This window comes from Typopeltis vanoorti, chromosome 6, assembly GCF_054136105.1.
Source record: "Typopeltis vanoorti isolate ZY-2024b chromosome 6, IOZ_Tvanoo_1.0, whole genome shotgun sequence".
Classification (NCBI taxonomy): domain Eukaryota; kingdom Metazoa; phylum Arthropoda; class Arachnida; order Uropygi; family Thelyphonidae; genus Typopeltis; species Typopeltis vanoorti.
In genome coordinates, this window is record NC_143554.1 from 55,440,639 (window position 1) to 55,463,303 (window position 22,665).

The 22,665-nt window shown below is 37.9% G+C and overlaps 1 protein-coding gene across 1 annotated transcript in view; it reads left to right on the forward strand.

Moving 5' to 3' along the window:
- LOC150105464 (bifunctional 3'-5' exonuclease/ATP-dependent helicase WRN-like) overlaps positions 1 to 22,665 on the forward strand; it is a 370,108-nt gene that overhangs the window by 159,857 nt on the left and 187,586 nt on the right. Inside the window, exon 13 of the mRNA XM_090394834.1 lies at positions 13,530 to 13,621. Coding sequence (XP_090250960.1) covers positions 13,530 to 13,621 — 92 coding nt within the window. The remainder of the gene's footprint in view (positions 1 to 13,529; positions 13,622 to 22,665) is intronic.

The window sequence follows — 22,665 nt, forward strand, 5'->3', positions numbered from 1 at the left end:
AAACCCATTACCCTTATCCAGTTCAGCCGTCACTGTGTTATAATACGTGAGCAAGTTACTGAGGCATGACCTACCATGACCTATTAACAATAAAATATATAAAATAATATATATTTTATTGTTAATAATATATATATATATATATATATATATATATATATACACACATTAGAAAACTTAGTCTTCAAATGTCTATTATAGTAAAACTTCTGGGAATGGAACTTGTTTAATTAGAAAGGGAAAGGATATTTATATTAGATGGTGGCTTAATCCATAACAGGATTATTAGTTCACATAAACATCATGATTACTATCTCTGCAATTCTACATACACAGTGTGCTCATTAAGTAATGAGACAACAATTATTATATCACAACAAAGACCTATATTTGAAATTATCAATTACACAGATTCAAAATAATCTCCCTCCAACTCCACACAATGTTTACATCTGTCGTGCATGTGTTCAAAGGCACAGTGGAAGTCCTGAACAGGAACATCCTTCAGTGTCTGGATCACACCATGTTGAATATCCTCAATGTCACTGAAATGCTCTCATTTCAAGGCACACTTCATCTTTCGGAAGTTGAAAAAGTCTGTGGGATCCAAATCTGGTTAATTGTGGGGGTGGGATGTTCGATCACACAGACCGACTTCAAAGCCAGAAACTGTTTCACAGACAGTGCACGGATGAATTGTCTTGCAATGAAACTAGTTGTTGTTGGGGGAACAGTTCTTTCCTGACATGTCACATGTGGACATACAGACATTGTATTACTCTTAAGTAATACTGACCATTGAAACAAATTCACGGTGGATAATTCCAGCAGGGTGGAAAAAAAAAACAATGATCATTGTCTTCACACATGAGTTTTGCAACCTGACTTTCTTTTGCCAGGGAGAAGATGTTCTATGCTCTTGCATTTTGTTTCTGGATCAGACTGAAAACATCAACTTTCATCACAAATGACAATTCTTTGCCAAACATCACAATCTTAATCAATTGCATGGATGAAAATTTGACAACATGCAGCCTAGTGCTCTATTCACGTGTCAGCATGTGCAGCACAAACCGCTAACAGGTCTTCCTCTTGTGCAAATCTCTTTCTAAGAGTAATCTGGCCATTTCCTTACCAACAAAAAGCTATACATTGAGTAGATTAGTGGTTATTCACTTGTCATGGGCAAAAATTTTCCCAGTTTTCACCACATTTTCATTTGTCCATGCAGAAACGGGTCGTCCACAGTGTAGTTCATCCTCCAGTGACTCCCACCCCCCTCTTTAAACATTAAAGACCAGCAGAACACCTGTGCATGGCTCATACAGTCATCACTGTAAACTTTCTTCAGGTCTTGGCACACTTCTGTAGAAGTTTTTCTTAATTTACAATAAAATTTTATCACAGCATCTTTGCGCCATGATGTAACTTCTGACATGCCCCTCTCACACACTCTTACTTCAATGGTTGCCACACGAAAACTGCTCCATTACCTGACTCGAAAGTTGCAGTACACTCTAGTGGTCAAAACTATAAACACATTTGTTACTTTTATTCAAAGCTCTGTCCTGTAATAAAATCAATCTCATTACTTAACAGGCACACTGTGTTATATCCTTTCTTAACTGAAAATTACAGACATTTGGCCATTTCCTAGGGGGTCAAGACTGCACTTTCACTGTTTGATGTTAATGTGATCACCTTGGTTACAGATAAATCTTCTGAAGCAATTAATAGGTCTAGAAGCTAATAGGTCTAGAACTGTTGGGGTGCTTAAGGGTCAGAGCTGTATAACTGAGAGGAGACCTCCACATAGCCTTTAAAGGAATGCAGAGAACGACCAGGGCTTCTGACCTAATGTCCAATCCTCACCTTCTCGTGGTGCACCCTGTTGGGTATCTACTTTGATACTGAACGAACGAGGATGGGCTGGCAATTTGGGATTTAGCTGACCAAATTGTATTCTTATTGGTTAAACCAAAATAAAAAATGATGGTACAACATGACAAAATTTCATGCCGGCTGGGGCGTCGCCCAGTTAAACAAGGCCCCCATTGTTTTCACCAGGGAACCAGGGCGAACAGCGAAAAGTCAGCTACTGGAACAAATCTGAAAACAAACCCCTACTCAACATCACCAGAGTTAAAGATTGGTACTATCAACGTAAGAAGCCTGAATGGCAAAGAAATGGAGCTAGCTGAGGAATTAGATAAGTACCAGATCGACATAATAGGGGTGACTGAAACAAAAAAGACCAAAACTGGTGAGATCTTTCTGAGCAATAAATGCAAAATGTTATATTCAGGCAATGACAATCAAGGAAAAGAAGGAGTAGCCATAGTATTCAACACAAAATACGAGGCTAATCTTCTTGAATGGCAGTCAGTCTCAAGTAGAGTAATGTGGGCAAATATGAGAATGGGGAACTGGACAATGAGACTTATTTGTGCCTATGGTCCCACAGAAGGATCTACTAAGGTAGAAGTGGAGGAATTTTTTGAGGCTTTAGAAAAAGCAACTGACACAATGAAAAAGGAAAAGTTGGTCCTTGTTGGGGATCTAAATAGCAGAGTAGGAAATGATTGTGAGACATACAAAAATATTTTGGGAAAATTTGGAGAAAAGAGCAAAGCTAATAATAATGGCAAATATCTGTTGGATTTCTGCTCAGGACATGGACTGGTTATTACTAACACCATGTTCCAACATAAAAATGTGCACAAATTCACATGGAGAGAAGAGGCTAGGAATAAGAAAAGTCTCATTGACTATGTTATTGTTGATAGTGATGTTTTCTCCCTGGTGCAGGACACCAGAGTGTACAGAGGATTTGAAACTGGAAGTGATCACTATTTAGTCTTGAGCAGGATAAAATTGAATTTCATATTGAAAAGAATAACATGTAAGAAAGTTTTAAAGCGAATAAAAGTTGAACAGCTCTCAGGTGTGAACTGTAGACTAAAATACAGAAAGATTATTGAAAAGAAAATGAAAGAGTTTGAGAACAGGAATCAAACCTTGGAGATTCAGTGGCAAACTCTGAAGAAAACATTGATTGATTCTGCCAGAGAGGCATGTGGTGAGGTTGTGTGCAAGGATAAAAAAATCAGAACTCTCTGGTGGACACAGGAAGTTAAAGAGGCAGTGAAGGAAAAGAAGAAAGCATATCAAAAGTTCCTGGCAAATAAGTCAGCTTTTACTCTTACAGAATACAGAGACAAATGTAAGAAAGCTAAACAGTGTAAAACTAGCTAAACAAAAGTCATGGGAGGACTTTGGCAAGAATATAGAAAATAAATATCAAGAAGGTGGCAAAATATTCTGGAGGTTGTTGAAGAAGCTTAGGAATGGAGGAAAGAGTGCTGTAAAAGGAGTTAGAGATGATAAAGGTGACATGAAAACGGTAGAAAAAGATATCCTTGAAGTATGGAGTAATTACTTTGAAAAACTGCTAAATGAAACAAGCAATGATGACAGCACAGTGATAAAAAACACTGACCAGGCATGCAGTCAGGAATACATATCCATACTTGAAGTAGAAAAAGCGATCAGAGGCTTGAAATGTGGAAAGGCAGCAGGAATAGATGATATACGACCAGAAATGCTGAAGTATGGTGGTATAAAAGTCTTACAGTGGCTGCACTGCATAGTTCAGAAAGCCTGGACAGAAGGACAAATTCCAGATGATTGGAGTAATGCTCTCATAGTACCCATATATAAAAAGGAAAATAAAACTGAATATGAGAATTACAGAGGCATTTCTCTACTGAGTGTTCCTGGTAAGATATACGCAAGTATACTTGAGAAAAGGTTCAGAAGAATTGTGGAAGAAAAGCTGGGTGATGAACAAGCTGGATTCAGGGCAAATAGAGGCTGTCAGGATCAGATCTTCACTTTACGACAAATAGTTGAGAAAGCATGGGAATATAACTAAGATGTGTATTTAAGTTTTGTCGATCTGGAAAAGGCATATGACAAGGTGCCAAGAGAGAAGCTATTCAATACGCTGCAGTTATATTGTGTCAATGGGGCATTATGTCAATCAGTACTTTGTCTTTATTTGAGTTGTAAGTCAGCAGTTAGAATTGAAGGAAGTACAGGAAGATGGTTTAATGTTAAATCTGGTGTGAGACAAGGATGTATATTATCCCCTCTGTTATTCATTATCTATATGGATCACATTATGAAGGAAAGTGGTATTAAACCTGATATCAAAATTGGAGATGTTAATGTCAGCTCTTTGCTTTATGCGGATGATGTTATACTTCTAAATAAATCCGCTACAAGTCTGCAAGATTCTCTGACTAAATTCAATTGCTGTTGTAATAGATATGGTATGAAGGTCAGCAATAAAAAGACAAAGACAATGAAAATAGGCAGAATCATTGAAAATGTCAACTGTGTTGTGAATGGAGAACCTGTGGAACAAGTAAAACATTTCAGCTACTTAGGCACGATTTTTACTGAAGATGGTAAATTAAATATAGAAATAGACAACAGAATCAGCAAAGCTGGTATGGTGGGAAGTCAATTGAATACAAGACAGTGTTCAAACCAGTTTTAACTTATGGATCTGAGAACTGGGTCAGAAGTAAAACACTTGACCAAAGACTAGAGACCACAGATATGAGAGTCCTGAGAAAGATTAGAGGCGTGAACAGATGGCATCAATGGCAATATCATATTAAAAATCAGGATATTAGGAAAGAACTTGACATTGTCAGCATCCAGGAATGCGTTAGCAGAGCTAATCTCAGGTGGTATGGTCACTTAAATAGAATGGGAGTGGAAAGATTAGCAAAACAAGTGTTCTCTGCCAGGTTGGCAGGAAAACGACCCAGAGGAAGACCAAGATATAGGTGGATTGATACGGTACAAAGTGCCTTAGACGATAGAAATATAAGATCTGATAATGTTGGAGTCTTGAGAAGTAACAGACTTATTTGGAGGAAAATTGTAGATAGCAAGTTAGTAATGATGTAATTTTTTCATGTAGTACTGTCATATCCTGTACACCCCTTGAGGGTACATGGCAGGAATTTGATGATGGTGATGATGAGAACTGTCCAATCCTTGTCACTACCCTAAGGGCAAATTATTCCACTCACTGCTCTCTGGGAGAAAAATCTAGCTCTTACCCCTTTCTTGACTATGAACAAACTTAACTTCCATGGATATCCCCCATGTTCTCTCCCCACTTTCCATGTAATGAAAAATTTCATGAGATGATATCCTATAACACCCATTCAAAAGTTTATAGACCTCTGTCATATCACCTTGCTTTCTCCTTTTAACCAGAGTCTGTAATCTATATCCTCATAATCTAAATCCCATAATCCCAATCATTGTAACTCTTCTTTGCACCCTTTCCACAGCTTCTTTATTCCTTTAAAGCTTGGGAGACCAAATCTGTGCACAGTAATCTAGGCATGGTCTTATCAAAGCCTTATAAAGATGCAAATGACTTCCTTATTCTTACATGTCAAGGTTTGCTTCAACATAATTATCCTCTGAGTTGTATTTGCAACTTTTGCCTTTGAACTTTAAATTCTTATCCACTAATATGCAAGATCCCTTACCTCTTCAGTTTCTTGTAGCATAATCCTGCTAATATAATATGCCACTGGCACTCTAATCATGCCAAAGTGCATAATTTTACAATTACTAACGTTAAACTGATAGCCATTTTTGTTTGCCCAAATTTCCAGCTTATTCAAATCATTTTGTAATTGCTGAATATCAGTAGCATCCCTAATTGCCCTGCCTATCTTCGCATCATTGGCAAACAATTGCACATCTGATCCTATATCCTGCATGATGTCATTAATGTATAGATTAAACAATAATGTCCAAAGGACTGAATGGCCTGAGATACACCACTGGTTATCTTAAATTTGGCAGATTCACACCCACTGTATACCACTTTTTGGTATCTGTCTGTCAACCATCCCTTGATCCAAGTCAAGAGGTTTATATTCCATTCCTATATTCTCCAGTTCATGTAACAGCCTTTTGTGTGGTATCCTATCAAATGTCTTAGAAAAAGCTAACATTATCATAATGTATCCATTCCCTTTATCCAACTCGGCTGTAACATTGTTATAAAATATGAGCAAATTGCTAAAACACGACCTTCCTTTAGTAAACCTATGCTGTTCCTTGCAGAGTATAGCATGTTTGTCAACACGTCTCTGTATGCGAGTTCTTACCAGTTTCTCTAAAATCTTTACTACCACACGATACATACTGATAGGTTGGTAGTTAGACACATCAGTTTTTGCACAACCATTGTACAATGGAACTATCATACATTCCTTCCATTCCTGTGGTATCATTCCTGAGCCGAGACTCAAGTTATACAAACATGCGAAAGGTATAGCCAGTTCAGCTGAACATTCCTTTAGCAAACAGGCTGATATTCCATCTGTCCCTATAGATAAATTCTTATCCAGGTTTTGCAACAGCTCTGCAATCTCATTTCCATGAACCTCTAACTCTTCATTCAGTGTAGCAGTGGCACTGTGCACCATGTTACATATACCTGGTTGATGTATCTTAGCAAAGTGAGCACTCATTAACTGAACAATCTGACACTTGAGTACCATCTGCATTCAGTAAAGTTATTCTTCCACATTCATTCTTTCTTTTGCTTGCGGCATAAAGATAAAATTCTTTTGGATTGCCTTTAGCCTGCATGGCCAATTTCTTTTCATACTCAGATTTAGCTTTGCTTACAATACTTGTTACTTTTCTAACCTGAGCTTTATATATTTCGTAACTCTTCTCATTCTTATCCTCATAATATTCTTTCCACATCATCTTCTTCTTGTGGATTTCTTGCTTAATAAGGTTGCACATCCATTTCGCTCCCAACTTATTTATTCTTCGAACACTAGGGATACATTTAGATACCGCCTCATTTATGCACTCTTTCAAAGATTCCTATGCATTGCTGACATTTTTTCCATTCGATAACTGATACCATGAAACCAAAGATCATATTCTCCTGAGTTGATCATAATTTCAAGCTTTGTAGTTCAGCATGTAACCTGTTTTAATCGGAGCATCATTACAATTAGATACTTCCCAAGAAAGCACAGCATGATCACTGTCACCAGTTGGTGGTAAAATAGCCATATTCTTGACAAAGACCCCTTCTGATGCTGTGAGCAAATCCAACACTCTTTGACCTCAAGTTCCTTCTTTCACTTTCTGCTTGAGAAAGTTGTCTCGCAACAACTCAATAAATTCCTCTCCTTTTTTATCGTGATATATCTCTTTTATCCAATCAATGTTTGGAAAATTAAAGTCACCCATAATGATCATTTGTTTGGTACCCATAAGGCTAAATTGGCGATTCATTTCTTTGTCACCTGCAACTGAGCAGCCAGATCTGTAGTAACACCCCACCATATATTTCATTCTGTTAACCTTCACTTCACACCAGATAGACTCAAACTCACTGCTACACGGGACATTGTTACCACCATTGTTTTCTTGTATTTCTACTTAATTGGACTTAAGCATCTATCTTTTCTGTCATTCCTAAAAATAGTACACCCATTATACTTGATTCCACTTACCTTATCTGATTCTGATAGCCAGGTTTCACTAATGCCAACAATCTTAGGCTACATCATATTCAATAAAACAACGAACTCAACCCCTTTGTTTCTAATGCTCCTGGCATTTGTGTATAGACATAATAAATTACCACCTAGCCTATTCTTATAATTAGGTATGCAATCTATTTGGTCTTGTTCTAGAATTGTCTCTTTTCCCTCCCCAGACATACTTAAAAGATCCGAACCCAAAGCATATTTTTCTACTCCTTCACCACATACATAACTATGTTCGAAGACATTCATATCTTTATCACGTTTGCATACCATAGCTGAGCTTTCACACACATTTTTCTCATTCCTCCCTTGATGATCTAGTTTTCCTTACTCTCTGGTTTTGGTCTCATACCAGAAGTAATTTCTCCAGGCTTCCGATGCCAAATGAATTCAAGTGCAGACCATCCTTATACAAGTCTTTTCTGCCTTCAAACACACCCCACACATCTAAAAACTTGCATCCATAACTTCTACACAGCCTGCACTTGAAATCATTTGCTGTCATCGCCCTCCTTCTTAACTCAGTGCTGTCATATCTAGGTAGTATCCTACAATTTTTACTCTCTCACATTTCCTTCTCTCTTTTTCCAACAGACTTTTTATATCTTCTCTCATACTATATTTGTCACTACTTAAATTATTAGTACCTACCATTTCAGCATCGTTTCTTTTACTTTTCTTTTTTGCTTTTTAATTACATTTGCCCCCAGGAAACTAGAAGTGGCGACTCCCTCAGCAAGCACACATTTTAAGTTTGAGTCACCATACCACCTCTTTTTTCTTAGATTTTAAATAACTTACCTTGTTGTTATTAATATTTTGATTACCAAGTTCAGTACTTTCCTGCCTGTTCTTGTTCTGGTCTTTTTTCTTATCAATTTTTTTTATTATTATTAAGTTTATTATTATTATTATTTGACACCTCAGGGAGTCCAAAGACTCATCGAGGGAGGGCACCTGCTCTACAACTCTCCATCTCCACCACTCAACCTCATCCACCAACCACATCATCTACACCAATGCCATCTACTATCCACCAGCACCACCACGACTAGTATTTTCACAGACAATCACAAACATCCATGCCCACTTCGGGATTCGAACCCACAGCCATTTGGCTGGAGAGCAGATACACTAACCACTTGGCCAACCAGGCCGACAACATTTGTCAAAGTTTAGTCAAACGTTTTTCCACCTTTTCCAATTCTCTGGTTGATTTTCTAATAATTTCTTTTAATTGAGATATTTCTAATGTCAACTTAACCTCAGATAAATTATTATTATTTTTATTATTATTATTTGTCACCTCCAGGGAATCCAAAGACTCATCGAGGGAGGGCATCCACTCTACAACCCTGTCACCACCACTCACAATCCACCAATTGACCGCAACTACACCAACGCCATCTATCGCCGATCACCACCACCACCACTAGTATTTCCACAGACAATCACAAACATCCATGCCCACAGCAGGAATCGAACCCGCAGCCTTTTGTCTGGGAGGCGTATACGCTAACCACTCGGCCAGCCAGACTGGCAAATATATTCAGCAATTACAATGATCACTGAAGCAGTACTTTTGTTCATTAGGACAAATGCTCTCCGCTCTAGCAACAACTTGAACTTTCGACACTGTCTTATTACTACTGGTTTTCTGTGCCATTTTTAAGAGTAGTAAAAACTAATAATATTTCAGGTTATGTTATAAAATGCTATAGTACAATAATTACACTAAAAGACTACAATAATATACTGAAATACACAATTAAATCTAAGAAAACACTTAATAAATCAACAAAAATCACAAATCTTTCAGGAGTGCTCTAACAGCACATCTTTTAACCTGGTAGCTTCGACACCAAATATCTCTTGGTATCTTTAGTTTTATTTCCTTCGGTCTCTTTTCCTTCTGTCAGTTTGTGTCTCCTACAGTTGAAGTATCTGCAATAATTACTTGTGCTTCACTTATTGAGCTTATTTGCCAGTGTGTGTACTGTCATAGCATCCTTTGCATGCTGTGGCCTGTATTAGCAACAGTATATACATGATGTACTATTGGCATCTGTTTTACTAGATGGCATGCTTCTACTTTTCTGATCTCTTTCTGAATGTCTACTCTTTTTGGGTGCAGTTCATCTGCTATCTTCACCCTCCATTATGTTCTCTCTATCCTACCTGAAAATAATGTATCCCTGACATTCTTTCTTAGTAACTAAATCATCTTATATCAGCTATATTTCACTCATGCTATAACTTTTGTCAAGAATAACCAATGCCAGAAACTCCTACCCCTTGTTCTGAATACTTCTAACATTAGTGTTCATAAAATGCAATAGGCCCTAGAACATAAAAATACCTTTACACTTTGTATTGACTGTCCCATTCCGATTTTTTACCTGAACAACTATATTTAGCATTTTATGTTGTTGTCATACTCATTTTCTTTACTTGCACCGGTACACACACTCTGAATTCAACTGCACTCCCCCCCCTTCCCCCCAACACAAAGCTCTGGTTTCCCAGATTTTCCAGAGACTAGTAACATTAAATCCATTCAACTGCAAACCATGCCTTATATGTAAGTCCTTTTGTTCATCAAACTTGTTCCACCCATTTCTAAACTACATTCTCGTAGACAGGCTTATACGTTGGTTATGCATTATTAAAACACTTTAGGAATTGAACAACATAGTTAAGGATATAAATTAAATTAAACTTTAATAAATATTTTCCGATATTTCGGCAACGTCACATTGCCATCTTCTAAAGACACTTACAAAAAAAAGTTACATGCACGTAGGCAGTACAACACAGAAACTGGGAATGAAGAGATAAAGCTATTGTTCTCCTAACAGTCCTGATGGTGCCCTCTAGCGGGGTAAGTAAGTGTTCTTGGCCGTTGGGCTGAAGGTGTGCTGATGTAGGCCTCCCAAATTTGGGGCAGTCGCATACAACCAAATTTGTTGAGGTTTGGTGAATTTCTTAGGGCTGAGGCTGATTCCATAAAGAGTCTTTCAAATTTGTATTTGCTACGGTGTATCACTGTAGCTTTCTTCCACCGTATTCTGTGGCGTGTATCCAGAGCATGGTCCGCAAGCCCAGAATGACTGTATTTGTGAAAACGGATGTGTAGGCCTTGTGTTCCGAAATTCTGATATTCGCTGTCCTGCCTGTTTGGCCAAAGTAAGACAGTTTACAACTGCAAGGGACCTGGTAAACACCAGGTAGGTCTAGGGGAAGTGGTTGGTCTTTAGTGGAGCGGATAAGGGATGCCAATTTTCTGTAAGGTTTGTAACAGAAGGTCAGGTCATGTTTTTTTAAGATTTTGGTAATCTTTTCCGAGGTGCCTCGGATGTAGGGAATGGTGATGGATTTAGAGTAATCCTTGTTGTGGAGGTGGGGGAGGGGATCTGTGGTTTGTAGGTTCTAATATTTTTGGGATTTTTTTTTGGGGGGGTAGCCATTGGCTGAGAAAGTGTTGAGGATGTGATTTAGTTCAGTGTTTAGGGCCAAGTCGTTTGAACAGATTAGTTTAGCCCTGTTGTATAGTGTTTTCACTACTCCATATTGTTGTGAGGGGGGGGGGATTCACCACGTGGACACAACTTCGCAATTGCTCCCAATAAAATACCTAGTGAGGATATTATGATCCAGATCGAACGCGGAATCTGCCACCTTCCACATCAAGTCGCCAACAGTGTAAGACTGGATGTAGCCTGTGTCCTTTCCAAAGCAAGACCACCAAAAACCAACATATCCAACAAGGAATATAAAGCTCTACAGGAAATGAAGAATAATAAAGAATTAGTTATCACCAAAGCGGATAAGGGAAATGCAATTGTAGTACTTAACCAAAAGGACTACACAGGTAAGCTGAATGCTCTTCTATTAGATTGGGCCACTTACCTCCCTATCAATTACAATCCCACCAACTCTCAAATTAGAAAACTTCACAGGCTCCTTAAGAGAGTCACTTCTTGGCCTGTAGAAGTTACCAACAGATTAAAGCCATTTAACTCTATACTCCCCCGTATTTACGGACTCCCAAAAATACACAAAAAAATGTGCCATTACATCCCATAGTGGATGGCATTGATTCCCCCACATACAAATTAGCTAAGCATTTGGCCAAAGAGCTCACACACTATACTGGCAACACACCATCACACATAAAAAACTCAGCCCATTTTAAAGCCAGCCTAGAAAACCTTACACTCCAACATACTGACATAATGGTCAGCTTTGATGTCTCCTCTTTATTTACAAATGTTCCACTCAAGGAAACTTTAGAGCTAATCCAAGCTAAATTTTCTTCCAATATCTCAGCCTTATTTCAGTTCACAATGAACTCAGGCTATTTCATTTGGCAGGGAAAATTCTACAAACAAATAGAGGGGACAGCCATGGATTCACCACTCTCCCCACCCTTGGCCAATTTCTTTATGGAGACCTTTGAAGAAAAAGCCTTAGCCTCTGCCCCACAAAAACCAACCATATGGCTTCGCTACGTTGATGATGTGTTCGCTGTTTGGCCACATGGCTCCGAAACACTTCTCTCCTTCTTAACACACTTAAACAACCAACTCCCCAGAATCAAATTCACTCTGGAAAAAGAGGAAAACAACAGCCTCCCTTTCCTAGACACACTAATCACCCACCAGTCTAATGGAACCTTGGTTTTCTCAGTTTACAGAAAACCCACCCATACAGGCAGATACATTCACCAACAATCCCCGCCCCCCCCCTCACAACAATATGGAGTAGTGAAAACACTATACAACAGGGCTAAACTAATCTGTTCAAACGACTTGGCCCTAAACACTGAACTAAATCACACCCTCAACACTTTCTCAGCCAGTGGCTACCCCCCCCCCCCCCAAAAAAAATCCAAAAAATATTAGAACCTACAAACCACAGATCCCCTCCACCCCTCCACAACAAGGATTACTCTAAATCCATCACCGTTCCCTACATCCGAGGCACCTCGGAAAAGATTACCAAAATCTTAAAAAAACATGACCTGACCTCCTGTTACAAACCTTACAGAAAATTGGCATCCCTTATCCGCTCCACTAAAGACCAACCACTTCCCCTAGACCTACCTGGTGTTTACCAGGTCCCTTGCAGTTGTAAACTGTCTTACTTTGGCCAAACAGGCAGGACAGCGAATATCAGAATTTCGGAACACAAGGACTACACATCCGTTTTCACAAATACAGTCATTCTGGGCTTGCGGACCATGCTCTGGATACACGCCACAGAATACGGTGGAACAAAGCTACAGTGATACACCGTAGCAAATACAAATTTGAAAGACTCTTTATGGAATCAGCCTCAGCCCTAAGAAATTCACCAAACCTCAACAAATTTGGTTGTATGCGACTGCCCCAAATTTGGGAGGCCTACATCAGCACACCTTCAGCCCAACGGCCAAGAACACTTACTTAGCCCGCTAGAGGGCACCATCAGGACTGTTAGGAGAACAATAGCTTCATCTCTTCATTCCCAGTTTCTGTGTTGTAACTTTTGTAACTGTTGTAACTACGTGCACGTAACTTTTTTTTGTAAGTTCCTTTAGAAGATGGCAACGTGACGTTGCCGAAATATCGGAAATTATTTATTAAAGTTTAATTTAATTTATATCCTTAACTACGTTGTTCAATTCCTTAAGTGTTTTAATAATAAATTCTAAACTACATATATTCAAAATTTTATCAGGTTTTTTTTTTTTTTTTTTTTGGTACTTCTTTTAAACAAAAAAAGTAGAATTACATAGTAATAATGTAATGGTTTATTTTTGTAATAAACAGCCTCATGTAATATATAAATTTTAAATAGTATACAAGGCTGTTACAAAATTTTAAACATTAAAATGTTAAACATCACTTCCTTCAAATACTTTTACAGATATGAATATATTATGTGATATGTACCATGCTGACCTGTCTATTAAGAAACGTAAAGAAGTCCACTATAACTTTGTTCGAGATCACATTCAGGTAACTTTTATTTACTATTTCTTTCCTTTTCTAATCTTTATATACAAATGTTTGTATGTTCATTAAAAGAACAGTATTTGTATAACTTAGAGAATTACTTCAAGAAATGAGATAATGGCAGTTTGTGGAAAACGTGAATAATTTTGGGTTGTCATGTTTTTTTTTTTTTTTTGTACTTTATAGTAGTGATCCTCAAACATTTGGCATGGTCTCATCGTATACAGAGACAAAGCAATTCTTCAAAATAATTTTTTATTTCTGTTGTCTTTGAACTAGTATTTATTGAACATTTGATTAACATGCTGTCTTTTATTTATTAGGAGTTTTCCCAGAATTGTTGACTTTGTTCATATTTATCCAATAGCCTCCAGGTCCTATATTTATCTTCTATACTTAGAAATGGGGAAAGTGTATGTAATAGAAATCACAGATGATAAACATGACACGAAAACTAAAAATATTCTAGATGTTTACAGTATTATTCTGAAAGATTGGTAAATGAAACAAGGGGGCAGAAGAGAAGTAGAAAATATTCAAGAGAGTTACAGTCAGCAGTATTAGAGGTAGGGGGGAAACCATCAAAAATCTTAAGTGTGGAAATGCAGCTGGAGTAGATGACATATGATGAAAAATGCCCAAAATTATTTTTTTCAGTGACTCCACTGCATAATACAGACAACCTGGCCAGTGGGTTGAATTCCAGATGATTGAAGTATGCCCTCATAGTACCCACATATAAAAAGAGAAATAAACTGAATGTGAGGATTTTTTTTTAAATATCACTCCTACATAGAAAAGAGGTCACAAGGCCTATAGGAAATAAATGCCATATGTGTGGCTTGGGGTCAAGAGCAAAGTAATCTGTTGTTATTCTTCTTAAGGAGCTGGAGGTTGTGATCCTTAGGAATACTTTGGGAAGTCTGTTACACAGAACTGAGATAGAGGGAATAAGACAGCTTGGAGTAACAGATTTGTTGTATAACTGGTTTAACTGTAAATGGATGTTGAAAGCTGTTACTTGTGTTCCTGTAGGCAGAAATGGTAGGCATAATGGATGCTAGTTCTCTTGGACAGTTGAAAATTATAGAAATAACATGGAAATAATCTTGACATTTCCAGAACTTTTATTTATGTGTGGTATCGAGGCCTGCCTAAAGAATTTTCCATCCTTTAATCTCCCTTCTGCCATCCGTAATTGTAACCAACTTTGTGTCTGGTCATTCTGTTTGAATAATGGTAGATGATAGCTCCCTCCCTCTCTTAGAACCCCCACCACCAGTGCAAGAGTGACTCGAGGCTCATTACATAACTGACCTACTCTCAATCACCACTAATCCTATTCACAGTTTTGCAGATGATAGTACTCTCTATTTATCCTACTGATTTGACAAACCATGCAGTACCCAGGCCAGAAGATCATCTACAATTAATGCCTTAAACATTGATCTATGTACTGTCTTTCAATGGGGAAAGGACAATCTTGTCACATTCAATGCCACCAAAACATGGTATTTTCTTTTGCAAAAGAGATGTCATCTCAACTACCCTTTCCCTCAGTAATGCATAAATCACCAGATGAGATCAGATCTCTCTCTCTCTCTCTCTTTCTCTCTTCTTGGACTAATATTTACCTCCAGTCTCATTTGGCATAAACACATCACATCAAAAGCTTCCTTGGCATCCAAAAAACTAAGCATTCCCTCATCATCATTATCATCATCATCATTATCAAATTCCTGCCATGTACCCTCAAGGGGTGTACAGGATATGACAGTACTACATGAAAAAAATTACATCGTTACTAACTTCCTATCTACAATTTTCCTCCAAATCAGTCTGTTACTTGTCAAGACTCCAACATTTTCAGATCTTATATTTCTATCGTCTAAGGCACTTTGTACCGTATCAATCCACCTATATCTTGGTCTTCCTCTGGGTCGTTTTCCTGCCAACCTGGCAGAGAACACTTGTTTTGCTAATCTTTCCTCTCCCATTCTATTTAAGTGACCATACCACCTGAGATTAGCTCTGCTAACGCATTCCTGGATTCTGACAATGTCAAGTTCTTTCCTAATATCCTCATTTTTAATATGATATTGCCATTGATGCCATCTGTTCACGCCTCTAATCTTTCTCAGGACTCTCATATCTGCGGTCTCTAGTCTTTGGTCAAGTGTTTTACTTTTGACCCAGCTCTCAGATCCATAAGTTAAAACCGGTTTGAACACTGTCTTGTATACAGCTAATTTAGTGTTCCGACTAATTTCTTTCTTATTCCATATGAATTTATTCAATTGACTTCCCACCATACCAGCTTTGCTGATTCTGTTGTCTATTTCTATATTTAATTTACCATCTTCAGTAAAAATCGTGCCTAAGTAGCTGAAATGTTTTACTTGTTCCACAGGTTCTCCATTCACAACACAGTTGACATTTTCAATGATTCTGCCTATTTTCATTGTCTTTGTCTTTTTATTGCTGACCTTCATACCTTATCTATTACAGCAGCTATTCAAATTAGTCAGAGAATCTTGCAGACTTGTAGCGGATTTATTTAGAAGTATAACATCATCCGCATAAAGCAAAGAGCTGACATTAACATCTCCAATTTTGATATCAGGTTTAATACCACATTCCTTCATAATGTGATCCATATAGATAATGAATAACAGAGGGGATAATGTACATCCTTGTCTCACACCAGATTTAACATTAAACCATCTTCCTGTACTTCCTTCAATTCTAACTGCTGACTTACAACTCAAATAAAGACTAAGTATTGCTTGATGTAATGCCCCATTGACACCATATAACTGCAGCGTATTGAATAGCTTCTCTCTTGGCACCTTGTCATATGCCTTTTCCAAATTCACAAAACTTAAATACAGATCTTTGTTGTATTCCCATGCTTTCTCGACTATTTGTCGTAAAGTGAAGATCTGATCCTGACAGCCTCTATTTGCCCTGAATCCAGCTTGTTCTTCACCAAGCTTTTCTTCCACAATTCTTCTCAACCGTTTCTGAAGTATACTTGCATAGATCTTGCCAGGAACACTCAGTAGGGAAATACCTCTGTAATTCTCACATTCAGTTTTATTTCCCTTTTTATATATGGGTACTATGAGAGCTCTACTCCAATCATTGGGAATTCGTCCCTGTGTCCAGGCTTTCTGAACTATGCAGTGCAGCCACTGTAAGACTTTTATACCACCATACTTCAGCATTTCTGGTCGAATATCATCTACTCCTGCTGCCTTGTCACATTTCAAGCCTTTGATGGCTTTTTCTGCTTCAAGTATGGATATGTATTCCTGACTTCATGCCTGGTCAGTGTTTTTTATCACTGTGCTGTCATCACTGCTTGTTTCATTTAGCAGTCTTTCAAAGTAATTACTTTATACTTCAAGGATATCTTTTTCTCCTGTTTTCATGTCACCTTTATCATCTCTAACTCCTTTTACAGCACTCTTTCCTCCATTCCTAAGCTTCTTCAACAACCTCCAGAATATTTTGCCACCTTCTTGATATTTATTTTCTATATTCTTGCCAAAATCCTCCCATGACTTTTGTTTAGCTAGTTTTACACACTGTTTAGCATTCTTGAATTTGTCTCTATATTCTCTAAGAGCACAAGCTGACTTATTTGCCAGGAATGTTTGATATGCTTTCTTCTTTTCCTTCACTGCCTCTTTAACTTCCTGTGTCTACCACGGAGTTCTGATTTTTCTATCCTTGCAGACAACTTCACCACATGCCTCTCTAGCTGAATCAATCAGGGCTTTCTTCAAGGCTTTCCACTGTATCTCCAAGGTTTGATTCCTGTTCTCAAACTCTTTCATTTTTTCTTCAATAAGCTTTGTGTATTTTTGTCTACAGTTCACATCTGAGCGTTGCTCAACTTTTATTCGCTTTAAAACTTTCTTGCATATCATTCTTTTCAATATGAAATTCAATTTTATCCTGCTCAAGACTAAATAGTAATCACTTCCAATTTCAAATCCTCTGTACACTCTGGTGTCCTGCACCAAGGAGAAAACATCACTATCAACAATAACATAGTCAATGAGACTTTTCTTATTCCTAGCCTCTTCTCTTCATGTGAGTTTGTGCACATTTTTATGTTGGAACATGGTGTTAGTAATAACCAGTCCATGTCCTGAGCAGAAATCCAACAGATATTTGCCATTATTATTAGCTTTGCTCTTTTCTCCAAATTTTCCCAAAATATTTTTGTATGTCTCACAATCATTTCCTACTCTGCTATTTAGATCCCCAACAAGGACCAACTTTTCCTTTTTCATTGTGTCAGTTGCTTTTTCTAAAGCATCAAAAAATTCCACCAATTCTACCTTAGTAGAACCTTCTGTGGGACCATAGGCACAAATAAGTCTCATTGTCCAGTCCCCATTCTCATATTTGCCCACATTACTCTACTTGAGACTGCTTCCCATTCAAGAAGATTAGCCTCGTATTTTGTGTTGAATATTATGGCTACTCCTTCTTTTCCTTGATTGTCATTGCCTGAATATAACATTTTGTATTTATTGCTCAGAAAGATCTCACCAGTTTTGGTCTTTTTTGTTTCAGTCACCCCTATTATGTCGATCTGGTACTTATCTAATTCCTCAGCTAGCTCCATTTCTTTGCCATTCAGGCTTCTTACATTGATAGTACCGATCTTTAACTCTGGTAATGCATTCCCTTTCGTTCATCATTCTGTTTTACACCCAATCAGCTCTCAATTATATACAAATCCCAAATCCACCCATGGTTAGAATGCTGCTCACATATTAGAGATTGCTTAAAATTCACTAAAGATTCTTGATGTTGTCCAGAGGAGAGCAGTTAGACTCATAGGTGAACCCTCTCTTATAGATGCAATGTTTCAGCACTGTGTTTATTCTACAAGTATTTCAATGATCATTTCTCTGCTGAATTGACATCAATCATTCCTCCACTTTCTGTTGCACCTGTGAATACAAGATCAGCAGCTGGCCAGCTTCCCATTACTATGCAACTGCAAATATATCGAATCAACTTCTCTTCCACATTTATTATTCCATCTACCTCTGTCCTGTGGAACAGCCCTCCAGGGGGAAAAAACAAATCAATAAACTTCTTCCGCAGTCCTCACCTGCATCTCACAGACGGCACTGATGTGCTTATAAGTCCTTCGACATCCCTTGTATAGGATCAATATGGAAACTGGCTGTCTCTGAGATAGTGGCTGAAGATAGTCTGTGAGAGATATTCATCAATCAACCAAACCACTCTCTTCTAAACCACATCAAGAATTTTTAGACTGGTCTTAGGTGCAACACTTTAAATGTGAGAGCAGTATTCCAAGGTTGGGTGGATTTGAAATTTGTACCGAGTAAGCAACTTGTTAGAAGGGAAGTAGTGTCTTGAGTTAAAAAAAGAATGCCATGATTTTTTGGAAGCTGAAGATACTATAGTAAAAGTGATCTGATTATTCCAGAAAATGGTAGGAGTGGAGGCAATTCTGAAATAAACAAATTTGTTTAAAATACTAAATGCATTGGTAATGTTAATGTTTTCAGTTTTGAACCTCCCTCCCCACTTTAATATCCTACACTTTACCCTATCATGACAATGCTATAGGACCTGATCACATTCATTAAGAGATGATTAAACATCTCCCACCACTGTCTGTGGACCTCATTCTCTTACTGTATGACAGAATACTTACAATATATTTCCAGATTCTTGGCATAAGTCAGTTGTTATTACTTTCTCAAAGCCAAGAAAAAGATCCAACACTGTAAACAATCATCAACCGATTGCTCGACTAGCTGTCTGGATGATTTTTTTTTTTTTTTTAATGTTGGGTCCATACACTGAAGGTTGGTTGGTCAACCTACAGTACATTAGTACTGTATATGGGTAGTGGGTTGGGAAAGGAGGAATTTGTTTACATTTGATTTGAATGACTTTAAATTGTATTCCTTGGGAAACACAGCAGGTGGGAGACTGTTCCATAGTGCAGCAGTTGCAGGGATGAAGGAAGAGGAAAAGAAATTTGTTCTGTTTGTTTCTAGGTGTACTGTGAAGGGATGTTGTGCAGCAGCTGCACGTGTTCCAATGAGTTTAGTACTGAGCGGAGGAATTATTGATGTTATTTTGGATGAGCATTTCCCATGGAAATATTTGTAGAATATACATACTGCAGAGACCGTATGTCTGTGTGAAAGTGGGTGGAGAGAGTTGCTAAGGGATGAATCGTTGATAAGTCTAATTGCTCTCCTCTGTATTGAGTCGAGCATTTTGAGAGAGCTTTTGGGGGGCCCCACCCCATATGTGGTAGCAGTATTCAATAGTTGGACGGATTTGTGACTTGTATAATGTTAATAGCTGTTCAGGAGTGAAGTAACATCTTGAACGAAAGAGAAATCCTAGTTTTTTTGAGGCTGAGGATGCAATGTTTGAGATATGTTTGTGCCAAGAGAGGTTTGATGTGAGGGCGATTCCAAGGAGTGAGATCTCAAACTGTCTGGAAATTTGGGTACCGTCAAAAAGGATACTGGGAAAAAATGGTTCTCTTTTATGGGAAATAGTACAGAAATGGGTTTTATTTGCGTTGAAATTTAAGGTTATCCGAACCCCATTATAGGATGGCTTCATCGGAGTTGAGGGTGGTGGTGGTGGTTGAATTATGGCTTATCAAATGCAAGCGGGGAGTGTAGTGTGCCATCGTCTGCAAACTGTATCGGGTTGGAGATCAATTGCAGTAGGTCATTGATATATAGCAGGAAGAGGGTTGGTGAGAGAACAGAACCTTGTGGGACCCCAGCATTAATTGGGTGCGAGAGGATAGAGAGCCACCCATCATCACACACACAGGTGCGTCCCGACAGAAAACTGGCAATCCACCTTCAGAAGTCCTGGGTCAGGCCGAATGATGGTAGTTTGTCTAGTAGGCCTTTGTGCCAGACCTGGTCAAAGACTTTGAAGATATCTACTGCAACCACTTGAAGGTATAGAATATTAGATATTGGATAGAATATGAATGCCAGACTTCTGTGTTGCTTACTATACACCACAATCGTAAGTTTTTTTCCAATACACAATGCGGCTTTCAGAGATAGCAATCAACATTGGGCTATTTGGTCCCTCTAGAACAGCATTTCCCAAATTTTTTTTCCATCATGGAACACTTTTCATCTCACAGTATATTTATGGAATGCTTATGTTCTTTAGGGAGCACTTATATTTGAAATAATAATATTTAAAAATATTGATAATTAACGAAAAAAATCTTTATTTACACCACACCACCTTCTGTTAATATGTTCTTGAATGTAAACATGCAAGAACTTATTAGCAGAAGGTTAGTTTGTTTCATCCACCTGATCGATGAATAATATTCATTCGCCCCCCCCCCCAACCCATGTATTTCAAGCTGAAACACAAATGAATAGCATATTACATTGCTATTTTTGAATCGGTTGCATTACCTCTGTGCATACTTCTCTATGCAAACTTACCAAATAAAGTGTTCTGCAGTCTCTTTGATTATTAGTCTACTATATACTACATACTTTTTTTGAATTTTAATAATTCAAAAAAAAATAAATTAAAAAATTTATACTGTTACGAAGTGGTGTATTCTGCAAATATGCAAAATTGATTTATTTTATTTTAATTATTAATCATGATTTTCCATGAACACTTGTTCCAATCTCATGGAACCCTAGTGTTTTACAGAACACGTTTCCCAAACTGTGATCCCAAAGATGCTCTAGAAACATCTGTTACAGATACATTCCTAAAACATGAACATCAGGTTTTTAGTTTTCTTTGAGAAAGGGGGAGGGGAGCTTACGACACATGCTGGAGATGTTGTATGTTAAAAAACCTCAGTAATCTAGGTTTTGGGATCATCTTCTTGTTTTTATTAAAATATTTTCTCTTTAGCAGAATATTCTATCCCAAGTGAGAACCACATTATCTCAGCCATATCATGAAGATGACAGCATACCCCAAGGCTTTCTCTTAAGTATGATGGTGGTCTTTGTCACCAAATTAAACCTCAGTTACTAAACAGCTTCCTCTGATAAAATATAATAAATTTAGTTTAATCCTTTATCCAATTGTGTGCAAACAAAGTTTGCGCCTGAAAGTATCTTCAGGACTGAGGTAGGGTGGTACAACACCGGGCGACTTCTTGCAAAGGTGGAGCAAGATACCAACACTTCTATCTCAGTATCTCCCATAAGGGAGATACTTCAGCTTCCTCTAATGTGTATTCAGGCTTAGGTGCTGGTTAACACTCATAATAAAAATTTAATGGGATGAATACAGCACAAAGAGAAATAATCAAACAGCAGGTTTAATCTTTCTGATATTTTATCTTTGTCGCAGACACATCTTCAGAAATACAGTATATAGAATCAGTCCACTTGAATGCATTAACTGTACCACTGAGCTACACGTCATCCAGCTTACACTTTTACACCAAAACCACTTCCCAAAATGTGTGATTATACACACTAGTTAAGTTCTTTACAAGCCGGCCATCACTTGTCCTTTTTGTGATCCACATCCAGTGCTTTTTGATGTTCTGCAATTTTTGTATCAAGGAAAGAATTGTAGAACATGTAGAACTGCATCCCAGTAAACTTCAATTTACATTCTTGCATCCCTTGAAAAATGTGTTTTTTATTTATTAGAAAAGAAAATGGAGCCTGTGTAGCTCAGCAGAAGTGGCGTTTGCCCTCTACAGCGGTTGACTGCACGATGAAAGGCGTTCGAATCTAGGAACTTTTTCTAAGCCTTTTCTTGACCGGTTCCAGAGTTAATCGATCATGGGCTAGCGGGTTTTTTGTGGGCTAGCGGGTTTTTCGTCCTGTAAACTAAAGAAAATCGGCTGTCGAACCCACACTATTTTCAGACATTAAAAATATTGTGTTAGGGTTAGGGACCACCAGATGGCAGCACTTACGCGCTGCTTTCTTCACTGTGTGCTGATTAATTAGTGATAGCCTTGGGCCAGCTATCTCTGATTGGCTACCAGTGGAGATTGA